General features: G+C 51.1%; 1 protein-coding gene across 2 annotated transcripts in view; it reads left to right on the top strand.

The window, feature by feature from the left end:
- Positions 1-21,345, top strand: part of PREX1 (phosphatidylinositol-3,4,5-trisphosphate dependent Rac exchange factor 1) — a 178,667-nt gene that overhangs the window by 114,033 nt on the left and 43,289 nt on the right. For both annotated transcript variants that reach the window (XM_025470351.3, XM_025470352.3), the window contains 7 exons: positions 3,090-3,208; positions 4,767-4,916; positions 7,035-7,182; positions 15,024-15,124; positions 16,476-16,579; positions 16,772-16,821; positions 18,121-18,196. In XM_025470351.3, the coding sequence (XP_025326136.1) occupies positions 3,090-3,208; positions 4,767-4,916; positions 7,035-7,182; positions 15,024-15,124; positions 16,476-16,579; positions 16,772-16,821; positions 18,121-18,196 (748 nt within the window). The remainder of the gene's footprint in view (positions 1-3,089; positions 3,209-4,766; positions 4,917-7,034; positions 7,183-15,023; positions 15,125-16,475; positions 16,580-16,771; positions 16,822-18,120; positions 18,197-21,345) is intronic.

Below are 21,345 nucleotides of genomic sequence, written 5' to 3'. Positions count from 1 at the left end.
AATAAATAAAAATTAAAAAAAAAAAAAGAAAAAGAAAAAAATCTTTCAAAAAAAAAATTTACATGGAAACAGAGAAATAGCTATGACAATTTTGAAAAAGGACAAAGCTGGGGGACTTGTACTATTGGTACCCAGGCTTACTATGCAGCTGCAGTAAGTAAAATAACATAGTATTGCTGTAAAATCAGACATATAGTTCAGTGGAATAGAACAGCCAGTCCAGGAGCAGACCCCCATGGACGTGGTCATGTGAACTTCAACAAAAATGCCAATGCAGTTCAATAAATGATGCTTGGTTAGTTTGATATCCGGTGGGGAAAATGAGTTGGCTATTAGCTCAGATGGTACAAAAAAATCAACTTCAAGTGGATCATAGATTTAAATGTGCAGAGTCAAAAAATCAGGTTTTCAGAGGAAGGCATAGGAGACTATCTTCATGATCTGATGGTAAGCAAAGATTTCTTAAATAGGACAAAAAGTTTAATTTAAAGGAAAAGTAGATTCATCAGATCATATTAAAATGAAGAACTTATCAAAAGACACTGTTTAGAGAATAAAAAGGTAAGCTATGGACTAGGGGTCTTTGAGATCCGTATAACTGACAGGGAACTCACATCCAGAATGTAATAAGAAGTCCTATAAGCCAAATTTGGCTTTTTTTTTTTTTATTTTTTTTTTTGTTTTGTTTTTGTTTTTTTTTGTTTTTTTTTTCAAATTTGGCTTTTTATAATGACTTATTGGCACATGGCATGCCCATTTGTTTTGGTGTTGTCTGTGGATGCTTTCATGCTGCAAGGGCAGAGTTGAGTAGTTGACACAGAGACCATGTGGCCCATAAAATTGAAAATGTTTACCATCTATCTGGCCCCTTTCAGGAAAAGTTTGCCAACTCTTGTTATAAATCATTAAGAAAAAGACAACCCAACAGAAAAATGTGCAAGGGACAGTCATCTCACAAAAGCCCATGGCCCACAGGACCAGACGGCCAATAAACATGAAAAGGGGCTCAGCCTCATTACTCATCAGGGAAATACAAGTGTGATGTTTAATGAGCCGCTACTCTATGCCCACCAGAATGGCCGCAGTGGACGTTAGCTCCAGAGGATGGGGAGCCAGCAGGAATGTTCCTGCTCTCCTGGGGTGGGGTAGGCGGGTTGGTACAACTACTTTGGGAAACAGCTTGGCATTCTCTGGTAAAGTCGATCATGTGCATCCCTTGTAAGTCAGCTGAGGTCGATCACTTGCCGAGATGTGCACGTGTATTCTTCATAAGACACGGTGGCACCGAACGAAGCAACCGACCTCTTGATCACCATCACCCTTTGTGATTCCATGTATGTGAAGTTCCCAAACAGGCAGAGCAAATCCACAGGGTCATAGGTCAGGATAGAGGTCACTCTTGCTTGGTGGTGGTGGTGGTGGTGGGAGTAACTGGGGAGGGGGCACAGTGGGGGGCTTTTGGGGGTGTTTACAATGATAATAGAAGTGTTCTCACTCTATAAAAGTTAAACATACTTCTTTGGGCATTTTTTTTCCTGTATGGATTTTACATTTTAATAAAAAGTTTATAGAAACTTGTATGTGTCCGCACACACGTAGGTAAGTAAGTATGGGTAGGTGTGCACAAACCATTGTGCTCCTCAGTGGCTTCTAGTTTCCTGTGGGCTCTCCTGGCCCCACCTGCAGTCCCTTCCTCACAGGCTGCCACATAACCTAGATCAGATCATGCTCTTCCTCTGCTCAGACCCTCCATGGCCCCCATCTCACACTGTCAGGAGGAGCCTATCTTCATCACAGCCCACAGGACCCGGCCAGATCTGGCCCGTGTGGCTGCTCTGACCTCTGTCCCCACACTCACCCTTGCCCACTCAGCTTCAACCACCAGCCGGCGCTGCTCCTTGCAACATCGCGTGGGGCCTAGAATGATCTTCCCCAGATACCCTCCTAGGTTCCTCCCTCATCTTCCCTAGGTCTTTGCTCTAAAACCACCTCTTCAATGAGACCTCCCCTGACCACCTCTTCCTCCCCTGTCCAGTTAAAATCATGCACCGCACCCTCCTTAAGCATCTTCTTGCTTTATTATTAATTTTTTACAAACCTTAAATATTTTAACTAAAAGCATATACTCTGTGTTCATTAAACATTCTTTTCATCTAGAGCCAAAGTTTCTTTGAGGAGAAGTTTACTCTTAACACAAAAGCAACTCACTTTTATCATGTCTTTCCAAAATAATCACCTTAATTTTCAGGGAGATAACTCTTTCTACATTTGTATGTCCTCACTTACGTAATACGGAGTTTACCTAATTGCAGTGACAGGTGCACATCAGGCAAATAGATTTGAGAACATCACCCATCTGGCAGAGTAGAGGGGCCTGCGCATGCCACAAAGTGGCCTTTAGCCCCGAGACCTCATCCTCTGTTTTATTTTAAACACAACATTTAGCATTCCTGACATAACTTTGACTTCTCTACTTTGCGTCTGTCTCTCTGCCCCCTGCCCCCTTGTATTGGAGGGCAAGTCCTCAGAGATTCTGTTTTGTTCACTGCTGCAGCCCCAGCACCCAGCAGAGTGCCTGGCACCAAGTAGGTGTTCTCCGAAGTGCTTGTTGAACGCATGGGTCAGTGACTCCCCTTTGCCCCAACTTGGCATCCTCTCCATAGGAAGCACTGCTCAGATGTTTGTTGAGTGACTGAGTGAGTGGCAGAAGGACCTGAGTCCTGAGTGAGGGAATGAATGGTGGGCAGGTGGATGTGGATGGTTGGGTGCACTGCCTCCTCTGAGCACCCTTCTCTGTGGTCTGATTTCAGGAAGTACCCTTCTGTTAGAGCCCCTACCCTCTTTCTAGCTAAGAGGAATGAGTTTTATTGCTCCTGGTTAGTTTCTCACTGGTGTAGCTCTGTGAGGTCAGCAAGGCAACTAGCCTATTTTCCAGATGGAGAGACTGTCTGGGAGCCGAGAAGACTTGTTCAAGTCACCTAGCCACCAGTCAAAAACTCGTGCATCCTTCCAGATTACTACTTCCCTTTGCTCTTCCGAGCCCCTGTTAGGTGAGATATAGGGGTTGTTGACTTCTTTCTGTCTTTCAGGGTCACCGGGGGCAAGAAATCCACCAAGAGGACCAAGTCCATCAATGGCTCCCTCTACATCTTCAGGGGTCGAATCAACACTGAAGTCATGGAGGTGGAGAACGTGGAAGATGGGACAGGTAAACCCTAACCCCAAGGCCCGCCTGAGCCCCAGCCCCACCTGCTCCATGGCACCATCTCGTTTTACTTTTTTCTTTTCTTTTTTAGAGGGGCTGGGGAGGGGTAGATGAGAGGGAGAGAGAAAATCTTTTTTTTTTTTTTTAATTTTTATTTATTTATGATAGAGAGAGAGAGAGAGAGAGGCAGAGACACAGGCAGAGGGAGAAGCAGGCTCCATGCACCGGGAGCCCGACGTGGGATTAGATCCCGGGTCTCCAGGATCGCGCCCTGGGCCAAAGGCAGGCACCAAACCGCTGTGCCACCCAGGGATCCCGAGAGAGAGAATCTTAAGCTGGCGCCATGCTGTGCGTGGAGCCCTATGCGGGGCTCAATCTTACCACCCTAAGATCACAACCTGAGCCTAAATCAAGAGTCTGATTAACTGACTGAGCCACCCAGGCACTCCTCAATCTTTTCTTTTGTTTAAAATGTAACTTAACCTAAATATCTAAAACACATGCACATCAAGTGAACACCTGGGTAGTCACCATTCGAGTTAATAAGTCAAACACTGCCTGTACCGTGGAAGCCCTTCACAGGCTCCTCCATGGTCACAGCACCTTTCCCCACCAGAAGTAACTGTCCAAATAGTGTGATGATCATTTTCTCGCAAACATTTTTATAAGCATGCATTAGTAAACGTTTTCATGAAAATTTGTTTCTAACTTTAAGGGTAATATCATTATATATGCATGTTAAGTAGCTTTAAATATATACATGTAGTTATATAGATGTCTTATATATTCATTTAAAGGGTCACAAAATATTGTATATTCTTTTGCATCTTGCTTTGCATTTCTGCACATCACGGTCTACACTGTGTTGGTTTCCACTACTGTGTAATATTCTTATTAATGCCTTGGCGATAGACATTTGAGTCATTTCTGCTATTTGCTCTTATGAACAGTGATGCTGTGAGCAGTCTTGTGTGAACCCCTTTGTGTATGTGTCCTTGAGCTTGGCTAGGGCAAGAGTCCCTAGTTGGTTTTGAGACACAGACTCCTTTGACAATGTCGTGAAACCTGTGGATCCCTCCTCGGATTTAGGGTACGGGGAGCTTAAACCTCCCTGGAAAATTGACAGCCTGTTTACAAGAAGAGGTTGGCCCATCTCCATCCAGCCCAGCCAGCAATGCATCAGGGCCCTCGACTTGGCATTGTGAGGCTTGCACTAGGTTTTAAGTAACCCAAGTGCCCAAATGAGATGGGCAGGGAGGCCAGAGTACATTCCCAGGCTCTGAGACTCCTGTATTTGTGCCCAGACTATGCGGTCTTGAAGCCCCTGTAATGGGGGGGGGGGGCAGTCTTTATTTGCAGATCTTCTATTCTTTGCAGAGAGGGAGTGAGCATTTAAAGGGTTGCAAGTTCAACTCTCAGATCCTGATCCTTTTGATGCCCCTGCCAGCCTGTCTTCCTGGGGCAAGATGCACTGGTCCTATAACCTTTCAGGTGTGTAGTGGAGAATGTTCAGAATTGTCCAGCTGAGTCTGGGCTGACCTTTGCCTTTTGCCCCTACCAGCGGATTACCACAGCAATGGCTACACTGTCACCAATGGCTGGAAGATCCATAACACGGCCAAGAACAAGTGGTTTGTCTGCATGGCCAAGACGGCAGAGGAGAAGCAGAAGTGGCTGGATGCCATCATCCGTGAGAGGGAACAGCGTGAGAGTGAGTGGACCCTCTCGTGGGCTTCCGAAGAGTGGTGGCTGCGGGGGGCTTTCTTGGGATCCTGGGGTGTGTATGGCTTCCCTTAGGCTGGTCACTTCTGTGGAGTGAGGACTGTGTAGTGAGGACTGTGTCCAGGGAAGGGGCCTAGGGTCCTTTCCAGAGAGATTAGAGCTATAAGAAGCAGGTCATTGAAGGAGCAGAGAGCTCTGGGACTGTGTTATAACTTGGTGGTAGAGTCTACTTGATAGGTGGTGAAACTGAGGTCCAGTGGAAGGGACTTGCCCAAGGTTGGTCAATACAGTTGGTCATCCTGGGATGCTTGGCACCTTTTACCCTTAGGGGCTGGTAGCCAAGATGCACCCTCCATGCCTCCGTCTCCCCCATAGTTCTGCTGCCTTCACGGGGGTTCTTTGTGCTTGAGACTCAGAGTCTGCATCTGGGAGAAGGATCCTTGGGGGCTGCTCATAAGCTGTGGTCAGAGATCTCTCTCCCTGGATGCAGATTGCTAACATAGTGCAGGGCTGGGTGTGGTAATTGGGTGGGGCTGGGACCTGGCGCTGGGTTGTTGTGCAGAGATCTGGGAAAAGGGAGCTGTGGTATGTCTGGGGGCAAGTTACTTTAGCTTCCCAGACCTTAGCGATGTCGTCCAATAAGTGGGATAAGAGTCCCTGCTGCACAGGCTTGTAATGGTGTTAAATGCAGTTTGGATTTGACCATACTTGGGAAATTTGACATGTGAACCTAAAAACCCTACCCCCCGCCCCCTGTCTTTGCAAAGGACGAAACTGAGGCACAGTTTTCTCTGTATCTGTAGCCTTCCACTTGGGTGTGTCATAGACCTTTCCCACTCGCCATGTCTAATCAGAACTAACTTCCACCCCGCTTTCCACCCCTGTCGGTTCCCCATCTCAGTACCTGGTTCCTCCATTTGCCTTGGGCTTCAGATTCAAACTCTGGGTGCTGTCTCTGATTTCTGCCCATTCCCCAGATTCAGTACAGGGAGTCCCTTTACTTCCTCCAAGTCCATCCACTTCCCTCTTACCTATTCCACCCACGTGCAGGTCACCACCATTTCTCAAGAGTATGAGCCCAGCATAGCTAGATTTTAAGTTTTCAGGTGATATTTCTTGATTTTAAATTTTGTATCAAAATGTATTCCAATGGCTTTGAGCCAAATAAACGAAGGAACCTGGCCCCTGGTTGGCCAGCTTGTGAGTTCTGAAACTAGTCAGGGCTGGGTGTGTGCTCAGGACCAGGGGTGGTGTCCAGGGGTGTGGACGGGCCTGGGTGTGGCTGTGTCTTTGTGGTCAGGTTGGGGGGCTGTGGTTCATTCAGGGTACATGGGATCATGTGGAGGGTGTGGCCTTGGTGGGCTTCAGTCGTTAGAATCAGGGTGTGGTCCAAACCTTGACTTCAGGGCTGGGTTTACAGGGGGTGGTGCATACTGTGATCAGGGGAACAGATCCGGGAATCAAACTTTTTGGGTAAAAATCCTGGTTCCGCCACTTCTAGTTGGGTAACCTTAGGCAGACAGGTGCTTTTCTCTGGGCCTCGATTTCTTCATTTGTAAACTAGAGATAATTTTGTCTTACAGGTTTCTTGAGGATCAAGTGGCATATAGCAGGCGCTTACAGCATTTTCTATCATTATTTGTCGTTGCTGTTGTCAGGAGTCGTCAGGGTCCAAGTAGAAAATGTGGGGCAGGGATCTGGTCAGGGTTCTGTGCATATTGTCTAGATAAATGGGCAGATTTTTCTCCCTGGCTGAAAGGAAGAGCTCGGTAGGCTTTCTGATAACCTCTGCATTTGAAAATCTATGCTCAGGTTGAAGGGTTGAATAAGCCTGACTGCTGATCAGCAGTACCCTGGGACTTAACCTCTCTGGGCCTCAGCTTCGCCATCTGTAGAATGGGGGAGACCAGCCACCCTCCCCTACAGGGTTGTGCGAGGATCACTGGCAGGTACCTGGAGCAGTGGCTGACATGCCCTGTGTGCTCTATGATGACCCTGGTGGGGGGCGGGAACAGCTGGGTGGCAGGCTTCCAGGAGCCCCAGGCCTGCCTCCCTCTGCTCCCCAGGGCTGGTTCTCCCCTGAGCGCTGACTGTACCCCCTCTGTAGGCCTGAAGCTGGGCATGGAACGGGACGCTTACGTCATGATTGCGGAGAAGGGGGAGAAGCTTTACCACATGATGATGAACAAGAAGGTGAACTTGATCAAGGACCGCCGGAGAAAGCTGAGCACTGTCCCCAAGTGCTTCCTCGGCAAGTGAGTGGTCTCACTCAGGCCTCTGGGGGGTTCCCCGGCAGCAGGTGGGGTAGACTGTACCCACCTGGCCCTTCTCGCCCGTGCCTCTTCCCCAGGAGCCCTGCTGGGCAGAGCTAAAGCACCCGGAATCCTTGTGTAACAGACCTCGGAGGTCAACAAGGATCGTGGGGTCCCCATGTTAGGTCTTTCCAGTCTTTTCCTACCACAATTTACTGCAAAACATAAATTCTATGTTGTAACCTAGTGTATATAGCCGTGTAACGTATGATTGAAGCCAGTTTCACAAAACATTCTGGGCAGGGTATACTCTGAAAGTACCTGTTCTATTTCTTTTTTGTTCTCTTTCATTTCTATTCCATCTTGTCCTTTGTATGTTATTCATTTCTTCAGTTGTTTTAAAAAATAATGTGAAGCAAGACCATGGAGTAAATGTCACAAACTGCTAACGGGTTGCCCACCATGGATTGAGAAACACTGCCCCTCCTTCTCAAAACAGAAGCCACTATAGATATTTCCAGCGAAGAGGTTTTTCACACAGGGAGTTGATTTCAGAGTTGCAGGAAGCGCCAGAAGAGCAGACAAGGGCCTTTGCATCAGTCAGCAGGCACCACAGACCCAGCAGCTTAAACAGAAACTTGTTGCCTTCCAGTCCTAGAGGCTGGAAGTCTGAGACACTAGGTGTGGGCAGGGGTGGCGTCCCATGAGGCCTCCTGCCCTGAGTTATACTTTAGCAGGGAGGTTCCTAGAAGCTCTCCGTATTTGAGGGCCCCCAGTTTCTCTCTTTGGGAAATACATTCCTTCCCAATAAAAAACGCTTTACCCCTGCCCCCATTTCATAGCCAAGGATCAAAGGGGTTGGAGCACAGGTTTATGTTAAACCCAGAATTATATCTCCTTTATTTGGTGGGGACGGCTGGGGATGAAGAGGGGCAGCAGATACACAGCCTCACCAGGATTACCAAGCCGTGTGCCGTGCGCTTGACCTGGTGGTCAACACAGACGATGTCAGCCTCATGGGGCTTGTGGGCCAGCAGTGGGGGGGACGCTTGCCTGGGAGGCAGGGACTTTATTTAGAATTTATTGACTTATAATCCACCCACCTCCCAAAAACTTTTGAAGAGGCCTTGGATACGAACCTCGGTATTATATTACTGTGGACCAGGGGAGAGGTGATTTGGACGAAGGGAGTCACAGTAAAGATGGGGAAGTGGTTGCATTCTGGGTCATTTTGAAAGTGACCCCATTTGCTGGTCGGGTAAAAAAAAGAGTTGAGGATTGTGAGCCCCTGGAAAGCTGGAGCTGCCACTTGCTGAGAAGGGGAAGGAGACAGATGGAAGAGAAGGTTTGGGGCGTGGGAGTAGAGCTCAGAGGCTCCTTTCAGACAGGTGCCCTTGAGACTCTTACATACCTGGGTGGAGGTGTTGACTTGTTAGTTGGATATAGCTGGCCTTGGGGAGAAAAGACTCCGTTGGAGAAGTAAATGCAAGGCATGTGGGCATTTTTATTTTTTTTTAAGACTTCATTTTTGTGGGGGGAGGGGCAAACAAGCATGTGGGGGAAGGTGAGCCACAGAGGGCAAGGGAGAAGCAGAGTCCTAGCTAAGCAGGGAGCCTGACACGGGGCTCCGTCCCACGGCCCTAGGATCATGACCTAAGCTCAAGGCAGACGCTTAACTGACTGAGCCACCCAGGCACCCCACATTTTGATGGTTTTTAAAGCCATGGGACTGAAGTCTGCAAGGGGACATGCAGGGAGAGCCGAGGCAGGTACTGGGCCGTGGGGCTGCCAGGGTCTGGAGGAAGGACATTCAGAGGAGCCTCAGAGGAAGCGGGCAGAGAGGTAGGAGGCACTTGGGGCAAGTGTGGCGTCGTGCAAGCCAGGCGAAGAAGACGCAGAGACAGGGCGCAACGGCAGCGAGGTTTGGACACAGCATGGTTGAAATGCTGGGAAGACAGGCCTTTGGAGACCAGGTGTGGAGCCAGGGCCGAGCTCATTGGTGGCGGCATGAGGCTGGTGGTTGAAGGGGCAGCAGGCAGGAGGTTTTGAGGGGGTGGTTGGACTCCCGAGGAGGGGCAGGGGGGCTGCTCTGTTGCCCCCAGGGGTCAGCAACCCGCGCCAGGAGCTCCTTGGAAGGATGTGTGGAGAGGAGGTTGTGGGCCTCAGACCTGCGGGAAGTGGGGAAGAGGCGGCCTGGCTCGTCTCCATCAGCTAGTCTTTAATCCCTGGGCAGAAGGAAGGTTTTCCTTGCAGGAGGGGCTTGCTTCCGGCCCCTCTTGTCACCCGCCCCCCAGGTCACCCGACCTCTCCGCCTCCTGCCAAGCCCCTTGGGGAGCTTAGTGCAGCCGGATGGGATAACCTGCCTGTGATTAGAGCTTCAGCGGAGTCTTCTGTCTCCTCAGGAAGGATTAGGGGAGATTTCTTTTACCGCCCATTTGAAACAGGGCCAGGATTGAAGCTTGTTTTATAATCACCGGGGCCTTAAGGACCAGACTTCCTGCCGAAGAGTCTTCTAACAAAGCTCTTCTCCACACAGAGCTCTGCTCTCAGCCTGGCCCTGGCTCATGACCTTCCTCCTCCCCCCCAGGGCTCAGCTCCTGGTCTTCTCCTGCTGGAGCAAATGTGGTCCTTCGGGTGGAAGGAACCTGTAGCTACCAAGACATAATTACCAAACTTTCCTCTGCTGCAGGCACTGGCATGTGGCCATGCCTTTTAACCCCCATGCAACATGGTGAGGCAGGTCACTGCCATTATCCCCATTTTAAGAGTAAGAGAGTTGAGGCACAGAGAGGGAAAAGGGCCTGCACCAGGTCATGTGGCCACAAGTCAGGGGCTGGGATTTGAATCCAGGGCTCTCTCCCACCACACTCTGCTACATGTATCCATTTATATCTCTGTTCTGCACATTTAATTTTTCCTTGATAGTTACTTTCTCCCTGTCCATCTGTGCTACTAGAGGGGGAATCCATGAATACAAAACATGTCTGATTTGCCCTCATAACTTTTGAGGGGTGGGCTTTTGAGTCCAACTTGGATGCAAACCCTGCTTCCCCCTCCTTCTAGCTCTGTGACTATGGGCAAGTTTCTTAACCTCTCTGAGCTTCAGTAAATGATCACTTAATGAGAAATAATAAAATATGCCTCACTGGATTGTCAGAGGCTGCAGTGAGAAAAGGCATGTGACATGCCCCACACAGTGCTGGCCAGGTGATGGAAATGTGTATTGGGGTGGCCTGTTTCTGCCCTGCTCGGAGACAGAACTCGTGAGGAAAATCAAGGAATAACATTTGTATATGTGTGCGGAGGCATCATGGGAGGAACAAGGGCGTCTGTCCTCTAGGAGCCTCAGATCGGTTGGGCAGACTGAATCAGTTCATTCATGCCATTCATTCACTGTTTACTGAGCCATTACTGTGTGCCAGCAGGGGACAGGACAGATGGACCCCTGCCCTCATAGAGATGATTGTCTAGTGGGGGATCAGAAAATACACAAGTAGACCAACACCAGTAAAGAGGAGATTTCAGTGAGTTGATTGATGTTGTAAGAAATGAGTAGGCTGATTGGGGAGGTGAGGAAATGGGGTACCGTTTCAGCAAGGGTAGTCGGGAAGAGCCTCTCAGAGGAGGTGACATTTTAACCAAGCTCTAGATTATCACCAAGAGCCAGTCATGAGAAGATCTGGGGGGAACAGCATTTCTGGCAGAGGGAACAGCAGGTGCAAAAGCCCCAAGGCTGCAACGAGCCTTGAGTAAGTAACTGAGGAACAGCCAGTCCAGAGTGGTTAGAGTGAGAGAGTGGCCAAGAAGTGGGAGATGAGGCTGCAGGGTTTGGCAGGGGCCATATTGGGCAGGTAAGGGGAGAGGGGGGCTCAGGTTTGATTCTTGATGAGCTCATTCCACAGGCTCTGGATGAAGGCACTGTCAGAGCTTGGAGAACTCAGGGCACAAGTGTAATTGTGTGTCTGGCATGAGGCAGTCAGGGCTTCCTGGAAGGAGAATGCTTTTGGATTCCCCCTTGCCAGAGGTTAGATGTCACTCATTGACTGATGTCTGCTGGGATAGAAGCTCTGAGGTGGAAGAGGCCTCACTGTCTCGCCCACCTGCCTGCACAGGTGCAGGATACCTGTGGGTATGAGTTGATCAGAAATGATTTGTCAGACATTGCTGCAGGAAGCTCCTCCAGGAATTCTTCAGGAAGCAGCGGAGTTATAGGGATGAGTATAGACCCCCCAGTCCTACCCTCATGGAGGAAACAGGTGAGAACAAGGGGACTGCTCTACTGGGTGCTGAGTGGCACACTGGGCCTCAGCTCAGGGGACTGTCCTAGGGAGATCACAAAGACATGCCTGTGTATCCCCTGTGCCTATTACTGGGCTTGACATGTGGCAGTGATTCTGGGGGCAGGAAGGAAAAAGGGCTGAAGCTGGGTGCACGTAGACTCAGCTAGCGCCCTGTTGTCTGGACCCCAGACTCCCCACCAGCCTAAGCTGACCGCATCTCTATGTGCCCAGCTCAGTGCTCCAAGCTACAGCTTTCTGAAAGGCTGGACTTCCAGCAACTGGCAGATTGCTGGTTTCCTAACTGTACTTCTCAACTCAGGGCCTTTGTATGTGCTGATCCCTCTGCCTAGAACACCCTTCCTTGCACCTCAGTGGAGGCAAATGGTGCCCCACTGACCTAGAGCAGTTCACGCATGTGTTTTATGTGGGCTGCATGGTGCTTTCAGGAAATTTTGGATTATATATCAACATTTAACAGTTGGGAGATTTCACAGGAAATGCTGAATTCCTGGCTTCTCTTGGAAAGTAAGATGCTTTAGTCTTCCCTTGTGGCCACAGTCAGCTGTATGGAGGGGTAGCTGGTGTCTTCAGGAGCACCAGCACTGGCTCGTTCAGCATCGCCTCAATCTGGCCGCCGCTGCCGCTGCCGCCTCCTCCTCCTTTTTTTTGCGAGAGAGACAGACAGACAGACACTGAGACTTAAGTAGGTTCCATGCCCAGCGCAGATCCCCATGCAGGGCTTGATCTCACAACCCTGAGATCATGTCCTGAGCTGAAAATAAGAGTCATATGGATGCTTAGCCGACTGAGCCACCCAGGCACCTCCAAGTTGGCCGCTTATGGTCATTTACAAGAACTCGAGGTCCCTGCGTTAGAGATGAGTTGTATCTGGTTTTGCACACTGGATCCCAGCTTGAGATTTCATTTGATGTGAAAGTTGATCAGCTAAATCCAGAAGGTTCCAGAGTGAACCGCTTGCCAGATAGCCCCTACTGAGACCCAGAGAGGAACAATGTCTTGCCCAAATTCGCCCAGCAAGCTGTGAACCTTCCCTGATGCTCTGAAAGGGGTAAGCCTCAACTTGGGGCAGAAACATGGGTCACAGTTGCTGTTCTCTGGGCTGCCTTCCTCCGCGCTAGCAGAAGACCCTAGGACACTTCCTGCCCCCCATCTGGCCACAGGGCGGCTGATGGGTGCCAGAGACGGCCCCCGATGGGACAGCTGGTGGGCAGCCGGATGCCGAGTCTCCAGCTTCCGAGAGTGGGCACTCAACATCTGTTTGCCTCCCTCAGCTGCCGGCAGCTTCCTCCGTCTCTGATTTTTGGGACTTTTAGAATGAAACTGAGGGTGGTGGACCTAGAAAAACCTCTTCCCCACCCAGGGCTCTCACCCCACAAAATAGATCCATTTCTTCTGTGCACCCCCCCTTCCCCTTGGCTTGCACCCGGGGCTCTGTGAATGCCTCTGCACACACCACTACCTACACACAGGCAGCCAAACACTGAGAAGCTAAAAATAGTCCTGCCCCCTCTGGCCCTGTAATTGGAGGCGGGACAGCTGGTTTCGATAAGCAGGAGAGCTCTGTGCTTTGGCCAGCTGCCACCTGCTTTCATTGAACACAGATTGCCTCGGTGGAAATAGCCCTGTTGCCGGTTCTCCCTTTTCTTGCTGACTTTGAGTGGCCTGAGCTCTGCACTGAACCTGAGTGTGCCGCCAAGAGCAGGGACCTGGGGTCGGGCTGAGCCTCTACCCCACTGGGTAGTCACGTTGGATTTCCTTAGGCTCGTGAGCCCTTCTTTCTCCCAGATACCTTCCTGTCGACCCTAGAAAATTCCACCTTGTTTGATGGTTCATACCTTCATGCGTTCAAGAAATGATGATTGAGCTCTGCTGTGCTTTAGACCCTCCTCTAGAGGTGCGGGGTGGGGGGCGGGGTAGGGCTGGGAATATGGCTGTCGGAAATCCCTGCCAGGAGCACCTGGGAGGCGCAGTCGACTGAGCATCTGCCTTCGGCTCAGGTTGTGATCCTGGGATCGAGCCCCACATCGGGCTCCCTGCTCAGTGGGGCAGGGGGTCTACTGCTCTCTTTCCTCCCCAGCTTGTGCTGTCTCTCTCTATCGCTGTCTGTCTCTGTCTCTCTCAAATGTAAAAAAAAAAAACAAAAAACCCTGTCAATGTGGATAGAGATTACTTTCTGATGGAGCAGACTGCTGATAAACACATATAGAAATCTGTAACACTACAATTCCAGACAAAGATACATGCTAAAAAGGAAGTAAAATCAGAAGATGTGAGGATTGTGTAGGGAGCTGTTTTGTTGAGAAGGAAAATGTGAAGAGCTGGGGTAGAGCGTTACCAGGCAGAGGGAACAGCAAGTGCAAAGGCCCTGAGGTTGCTAGGAGTTTGATCTTTCTTAAGAAGCAGAAGATGGTGGTTGTGGCTGAAACATAGTAAGTGAAAGGTGTAGGAGAGGAGATCTGTGAGGACAGCGGTTCATGTGGATAACGGTCATCGTGTGGGCAGAGTGTCAATCTTTTTCTGAGATCAAGGGGGAGGCCCACTGGAGAGTTTGACTAGGAGAATGACACAATCTGATTACCATGAGCTCTCCTGACTCTCCACAGTCTTCCTTCGGGACTCTTATTTCTTCCTGCTTGTTTGTTTCTTCATTCCTCTGCTTATTGATCATCTGTTCCCCCACCCATCTGCCCAGGTCTCTCTCCACTTAGTGTCCACCCATTTCTTCCATGCTGCCCTCCACCCACCTGCCCACTAGTCTTCTGTCAGGTCATCCATTCATCTACTCAACGTTCTATTCATTTCCCTCCCCACTCCTGTGGGGATGAATCTGTCCATTCATCCATCCATCCTCCTCCTCTCCCTCCCTCCCTCCCTCCCTCTCTCCCTCCCTCATCCATCCATCCTTTCTTCCTCTCTCCTTCTCTCTCACATCCACTCACCCATCCATCCATCCTTCCGTCCCTCCCTCCCTCCCTCCCATCTATCCATCCACCCATCTTTCTCTCCCATCCATCCATCTACCCACCCTCCTTCTCTCTCTCTCATCCATCCACCCATCCACTAATCCTTCCCTCCCATTCACCCATCCATCCATCCTCTTCCTCTCTCCCCTCTTTCACATCCATTCACCCATCCATCTATCCTTCCCTCCTTCCCATCCACCCACCTCTCTACCCATCTGTCCATCCATCCATCTTTCTCTCCCATCCATCCATCCATCCATCCTCCGACCCTCTCTCCCATCCATCCATCCACCCATCCTTGCCTCCATCCCATCCAATGGCCCATCCATCCATCTGTCCATGCAGCCATCCATTGCACCCGAGTCAGGGCCTGGTCACACCCACCCCTCTACCTTTGGTCCTGGGAAAAGCACAAGGCCTCAGTATAATGCCCAGGGCTATGGTCTCCCAAAGTTTGCTCTCTTGTGGGATGTTCTAGCTGTCCTTCCCAGGAGAGGGTGGGGCCAGGCCAGTTTAGTGCTGGTCCCTGTGTTCCCAAGACTGGGGAGGGTCTCTCAATGGCATCTTATCTTCCTGGCAGTGAGTTTGTTGCCTGGCTTCTGGAAATTGGTGAAATCAGCAAGACCGAAGAAGGAGTCAACCTGGGTCAGGCCCTGCTGGAGAACGGTATAATCCACCATGGTGAGTCGGGGCTGGGCCTGGGCAGGCCCGGGGGTGGGGGGCGTGGTGAGGGGGAGCTGTGGGTGGGCACAGGTCAGACCTCAGCAGTGCTGTGCTTCCGAGAGCATGTCCACTAGCACAGAAGCATTAGTGTTCCCTGGGCACAGGGTAGCCTTGGGATGCGGATGCCCTTATGAATCTGCTCACCAGGCTGGGAAGCCCTGCACTCACCTGCAACACCAGCAATGCAGGGACACCTTGAAAAGTCCCCTCAAAAAAGGGCCAGAGTCATTTATATTTCTGTCACTTAGTGAATATTTATTGAGTGCCTGTCATGTGCCACATAGCCGTGGACAGGATGAATGAAAAGTCTTATCTTCATGGTGCCAATGTTCTAGTTGGAGGGGGAAGGTAATAACAGAAGTAAACTCTGTGAATCCGGATGGTGATCAGTGCTGGGGTCGGGGGGAGGAAACAAGGGGGTGGTGTTCAATTTCGCATTGAAGGCCTCCCTGAGAAGGTACCCCAAGAGAGCAAGGGGCCGGATACCATTGGGGTTCTAGGCTGAGGGAGCAGCTGGTGCAGAGCCCCTAGGAGAGGAGAGGCAGTGGGTCCAGGGAGCCGCACGGCGGCCAGTGCTGCCATGGGAGCGGGTGCGGGTGCAGTTGGCGGGCATGGGGCCAGGGTTTAGGGAGATGAGGTCTGAGACCTCGTGAGGGATCGTGGGGGCTTCGGCTTTTACTCGGAGTGACATAGGAAGCTGCTGCTGAGTTCTGAGTGGAGGGAAGCCCTGCTAAGACTCAGACTTGAGCGGGTTCCCTCTGGCCACCATGTGGACAGTGGACGGGTTGTGCGGGGATGGCAGCAGGTGCCCAGTGAGGGGCTGCGATGTTCTAGATGAGAGAGGGTGGTGGCTTGGAACAGGGTGGAGTGTGGAGTCACACTGTTAGTGTTTTGAAAGAAGAGCCTCCAGGATCTGCTAATGGATCCACAGAGTGACAGAAAGAAACGCCAGGGGTGACCCAAGGCCCTCGGGTGTCATAAATCCTGATTGCGTGGTCTCATACCCCAGCACCCATGGTCCCAACACATGCTTTGGTGATTGAGCACCAAGGAGGTGCCGGCCCAATGGGTTCCAGTGCAGGCTGCGTCAGGGCATTTCTGGGCCTCTCGTGAACCTGCAGGTGCCCCAGCCCCAAGCAGGATAGCTCAGCAGGGCCCCAGATGGAGCAGGGGGACCTGGTTTCCACAGAGGAGCGAGGGCAGGGCTTCAGGGAAATTGTGCATGACACAGAGCCTGGCCGAGTGCAGGGTGATGACGGGCGGGGGCGGGTGCTGGGCCCAGCCTCACTGGCTCCCTGGGTCCCTCCAGTCTCTGACAAGCACCAGTTCAAGAACGAGCAGGTGATGTACCGCTTCCGTTATGATGACGGCACCTACAAGGCCCGGAGTGAGCTGGAGGACATCATGTCCAAGGTAGGTATGTCGCCTGGCCCCATGACCCGGACCCCACGGTCATGGCAGAGCCGGCCTGTGCCCTGGTGGCCTGTGCTCTTCCCCCACCCCCAGCTGCCGCTTGATCCTGGGAACCATCTCTCCCAGCAGCCTGGATTTGGAGGCCCCTGAAGCATGTGGCCTGATCCCAGACTCTCCCTTTGTCTCTTTCAGGGTGTGAGGCTTTACTGCCGCCTCCACAGCCTCTACACCCCCGTGATCAAGTAAGTTACCTTCTCTGAGCTCCAGTTCACTTCTGCCTCTTTTCAACTGTGTGGCCTGGGGCTGAGCCTTAGTCTCCTCCATCAGATGGGGCTCATAATTGCATCTTCCCTGTATGTTTGTCCTCAGGGTTAATTGAGTCAGTCTGCAGGAAAGGCTGCAGGGTGGTGGTGAAGGATGTCTGTGCAGGAACCGGTTTGAGTCTCAGCTGCTGGTTACCAGCTGTGTGACTTGGGGCAAAGTCACTTAGCCTCCTGGTGCCTCAACTTTTTTCCTTTGTGGAATGAGGATAATAATAAGATCCACCTCAGGGCCTTTGCACTTGCTCTTCCCACTGCTTGGAGTGCTCTTCCCTTACCTATCTGTGTATTTATTCCCTCACTTCCTTCAAACATCTCCGAATCAGAGTGGCCTCCCCTGCCCACCGTTCTAAAGCATCACAGTCTGGTATGCACTGTCCTCCTTACCTCACTTTGCTTTTCTTCTTGAAACTTGTTACTAGTTGACATCTTACATATGTATTGTTTCTTGATGTGCTGTCTTTCTTCTCCACTGGATTGTAAACTCACCAAGGGCAGGGAGTTTGCTCACTGCTCTGTCCCCAGACCCTTGACTGGCACGTTAGAGCAGTGCTGTCCTGTAGCCCCTTCCATACTGGTAGCCATGCTCTGGGTCTGTGTTGTCCAGGGCAGTAGCCATGAATACCTATGGCACATAGTGAGGGCTGTGGAAACGCCAGTGATTATTTTCTTTATTGTGAAGCTTGTGGTTATGGATAAAGGGATGGAGAGGGTGACCTAATCCTTACCCAGCTGCACATTCCTCTGTCCCCTGTCCTGACGGCTCCTGTCCACTCGTAGAGGAGCGGAGAAGATTCCAGCTGTTGCTGGCCTTGTTGGGGGTTGGGCCCCCGGGAACTACTTACATCTGTAGACCTGCCTCTGACTCCAAGGTCTAGCCTTGGCCCTCATGAGAAAGGCCTCCTGCTTGGCCCTGGGAGAAGGAAGTGGCAGGGCCAGCCCTCACTGTGCGCGCGGCCTGAATCTGGGAGAAGTGCCCCCAGCCAGACTTTATCAGCCTCAGCATGGCTGGCCACATAAACTCGTACTTGCCAGCTTCGCAGCCTGAGAAGTTGTTGCAGTCTGACTGTGAGGTTAACGCGGCCCTTTGTACCAGGACTTGGTGGGAATTCAGATGCTGCACAGATCGGAGCAGGTGCTGGTGGGGTGCGGGGTCGAACTGGGAATCTGCTCCCCACCTGTGTTCTCCCTGATGGGCTCACATGCACTTCCCCCCTGTAGAGACCGCGATTACCACCTGAAGACCTACAAGTCGGTGCTGCCCGGGAGCAAGCTGGTGGACTGGCTGTTGGCTCAGGTGAGAACTCCCTCCGGCTGTGTGAGCGGCTTCTCCCTCTGCCCAGGACTGAGGAGCTAACCGGGATGTGGGCCTTCGAGGCTTTAAACAATCTGTTCATGAGTTTCTGCTCCCAGTAAAATACACAGAACGCTTACTGCCTTAACTATTTTCTAGTGGGCAGGTCGTGGCATGAAGTCCACTCACAGCGCTGTGCAGCCATGCCCACCCGCCCTCTCCAGAGCACTTTTCATCTTGCAGAGCTGAAACTCTGTCCCCAGTAAACAGCAGCCCCCCACCTCATTGCCCCTTCCCCAGCCTCACCTGTGCTTTCTGCCTCTAGGAGTTTGGCTGTCCTGGGTGCCCTGTGTAAGCGGGATCATACAGTCTGATCCTACAGCCTTTGTCCTTCTGCGGCTGGCTGATTGCACTCAGCCTAGTGTTCTCAGGCTGGGTCAGGATTTCCTTCCTTTTGCAAGGCTGGATAATATTCCACTGTATGGATCAACCGCATTTTATTTATCTGTTATTTCATATTTGCTATCTATTAGCTATCTACTTAATGGGCGCTGGGGTTGCTGCCACTTTGAGGCTTTCAGTTACAACTGGAACAGTCCTGGGGGAGCTGGGACAAGTTGATCTCAGGCTGAAGCACCAGACCAGAGCCTCCATGTGGAGCTTGCCACGTTATTCCTTTCACATAAATTCCCAGAGGGCAAGGGTTGGGCAGAGGCTGGGAAAGTCCATGCGTCGGTTTTATTGCAACTTGCCAGAGGTGTTTGCTCCGTTGAGATGCTGCAGATACTCTGTCTGCCTGCCTCCTGTGCTTTATGGCCTCTGCTCACGGGACGCTTACTCCACTCTCGTGGAGTCCTCCAACCCATTTAGAGACAGGGGAACTGGGACCCAGAGAGGCCGAGCGCTTGGCTCAAGGGTACACAGCCTTGTGGCAGCACAGCTTATTGGCATGGGCCTGTCTCCCCCACTTGTACCTCGGTTCTGCGAACTTTTCAGGGAGCTTGCGACAATGTTCATTCATAGTCTGTAAAAAAAACGTATTGGCTCCAAAGATGAGGAGACAACTGTGAAATCAAAATGGATAAATGTTTAAACGTTTACAGAGCGCAGCTTTATGTCAGCCTCCTTAATTGTTAAATTTAGCATTCATAAAAACCTCGTTCCATTTGAAAACAATTTGCTGGCGGGATTTTCTCATGTCACACAATTCCTGATGATTGCCTGGAAATCGTAGCCAATCTGTAAAGTAAATGTTTCTTGGCGCCAGATAACTTAAAAAGCAGGTTTAGAAAAATCCTTGAAAAAAAATTTCAAGCCAAAATAGCATTATTTAATGTAGGATGTGGGTGTTATTTTAATGTAGGATGTGGGTGTTAGTTTAATATGTTTGCTGTAGCATGGGATTCTAAGACCTCAGGAGGTCTTGAAACACCCCTGGATTTGAATTCAGTTTTGGACATCTGGAAAGCCCAGAGCACCTAACCACAGTGTAACACCGCCTTCCCCTTAGGATCCCATCAAACCAACTCTGAGCACGTGCTTTTATTTATAGCCAGGCTGACCTGGCTCCGATCCCCGCTCTGCATCTTCCTTGCTGCGTGGCCTTGGACAAGCCTCTCGGCTTCTCGGTACCTCACGTTCCACACCTGTAAAATGAAACTAAAAACGATACCCTCCCCGTTAGATTATTTTGAGGATTCAAGGAGTTAATCATGTAAAGTGCTTAGAAGGGCACCTGGCACAGAGTAATTGCTCAGTAAATACAATGATTATTATAATTCCTCATCTCCTGCACAAAGGATTCAAGGTGGCTTCAAGTTCTGTGTGGTATGGAAGGCTGAAGAAATTGCAGCCTGGGCGGCTCAGTGGTTGAGCATCTGCCTTTGGCTCAGGGCATGATCCCGGGGTCCAGGGATCGAGTCCCGCATCAGCCTCCCCGCAGGGAGCCTGCTTCTCCCTCTGCCTATGTCTGCCTCTCTCTGTGTCTCTCATGAGTAAATTTAAAAAGTCTTAAAAAATAGCAGAGGGGTTTTGGGGGTGCAGGACCAATATGAACAGGAAACAACCAGCTGGGGAGTGGGGGTGGGGTGGGGTTGGGGGTTGGATCCATGGAGTCCCGCCTCCTGAGTGTGCTGCCACAGGTGAGGGTGACAGGGGGTGACGGTTAGGTTCTTTGCTTGGGGCCCAGACCTGGCTGGGTTTGGGGTCTCTGAAACGGCTGTTTTTCCCCACCTTGGCCCTTCTGTGGCCTCATGTTTCCCGAGTGCCCGTGGTGCCCACAGCTGCGTGTTGGTTTCAAAACATGACGTGGACTTTGCCTTAAGTGGTGAATCCCAGGCCTGAGTTGGGAGTGAGGTGCGTCCCCGAGATGGTGAGAAGTCAGATAATACAGGATGCACTGCTGGGGGAGGGGGGGATGGGAAGCAAGGATGCGTCCTGGGGCTTTGGTGCGCTGGGTGGCTGGAAATACCCTTTACAGTGATGCGAAGACAGGGGAGGAACCCCTGGATGCCTGGGAAAGTCCAGAGTTCTCCTCTGGCGAGGGAAGGCACTGTCTTTGGGGTGCCCGCTGGACTTCCTAGTGGGTGGGTGGAGGACGGGGCAGATTGGCATGCCTGGCACTCAGGTGGCCTCTGCATCACAGACACTCTGTTCCTTGTCACTTTAGCAGTATTTAAAATGAGAAGGCAGGAGAGGGTGTAGAGAAATCCTACAAGAGGGCTCATTAGCTCATCCCTTTCTCTCCTTGAGCACCTCCTGTTTACCGGGCACTGCTTTAGGTTCGGGGACAGAGCAGTGAACTGGATAACAGTGTCTGCCCTCATGGGTCCTGAATTCTGGTGAGGGCTGGGGGAGGCAGTTGATAAGAACAAGGAGTAAAATGCAACATATGTTTGCTGATGCTGGGTGCCAGCTTGGTGCGTGGGGTAGGGTGTGTGGGAGCCACAGGGGGGCATTTACCCTTCACACGGGTGGGGCTGGTCCAGTTTTTGGAGGGGCCTGAGAAGGCTATATTGAGTAGGGACATTTTAACAGAGACCCGAGAAAGGTGGGGAGTGAGCCCGAGGATGGTTGGGGGTGCAGCCTTCTCTGGGGTGAGCCTGGTATGTCTGTGGGAGGCGTGAACAGGAGGTAGGCATGCTGGGGAAAGC

Source organism: Canis lupus, chromosome 24 (genome assembly GCF_003254725.2).
Source record: "Canis lupus dingo isolate Sandy chromosome 24, ASM325472v2, whole genome shotgun sequence".
NCBI lineage: Eukaryota > Metazoa > Chordata > Mammalia > Carnivora > Canidae > Canis > Canis lupus.
This window is presented reverse-complemented; position numbering and strand designations above follow the sequence as displayed.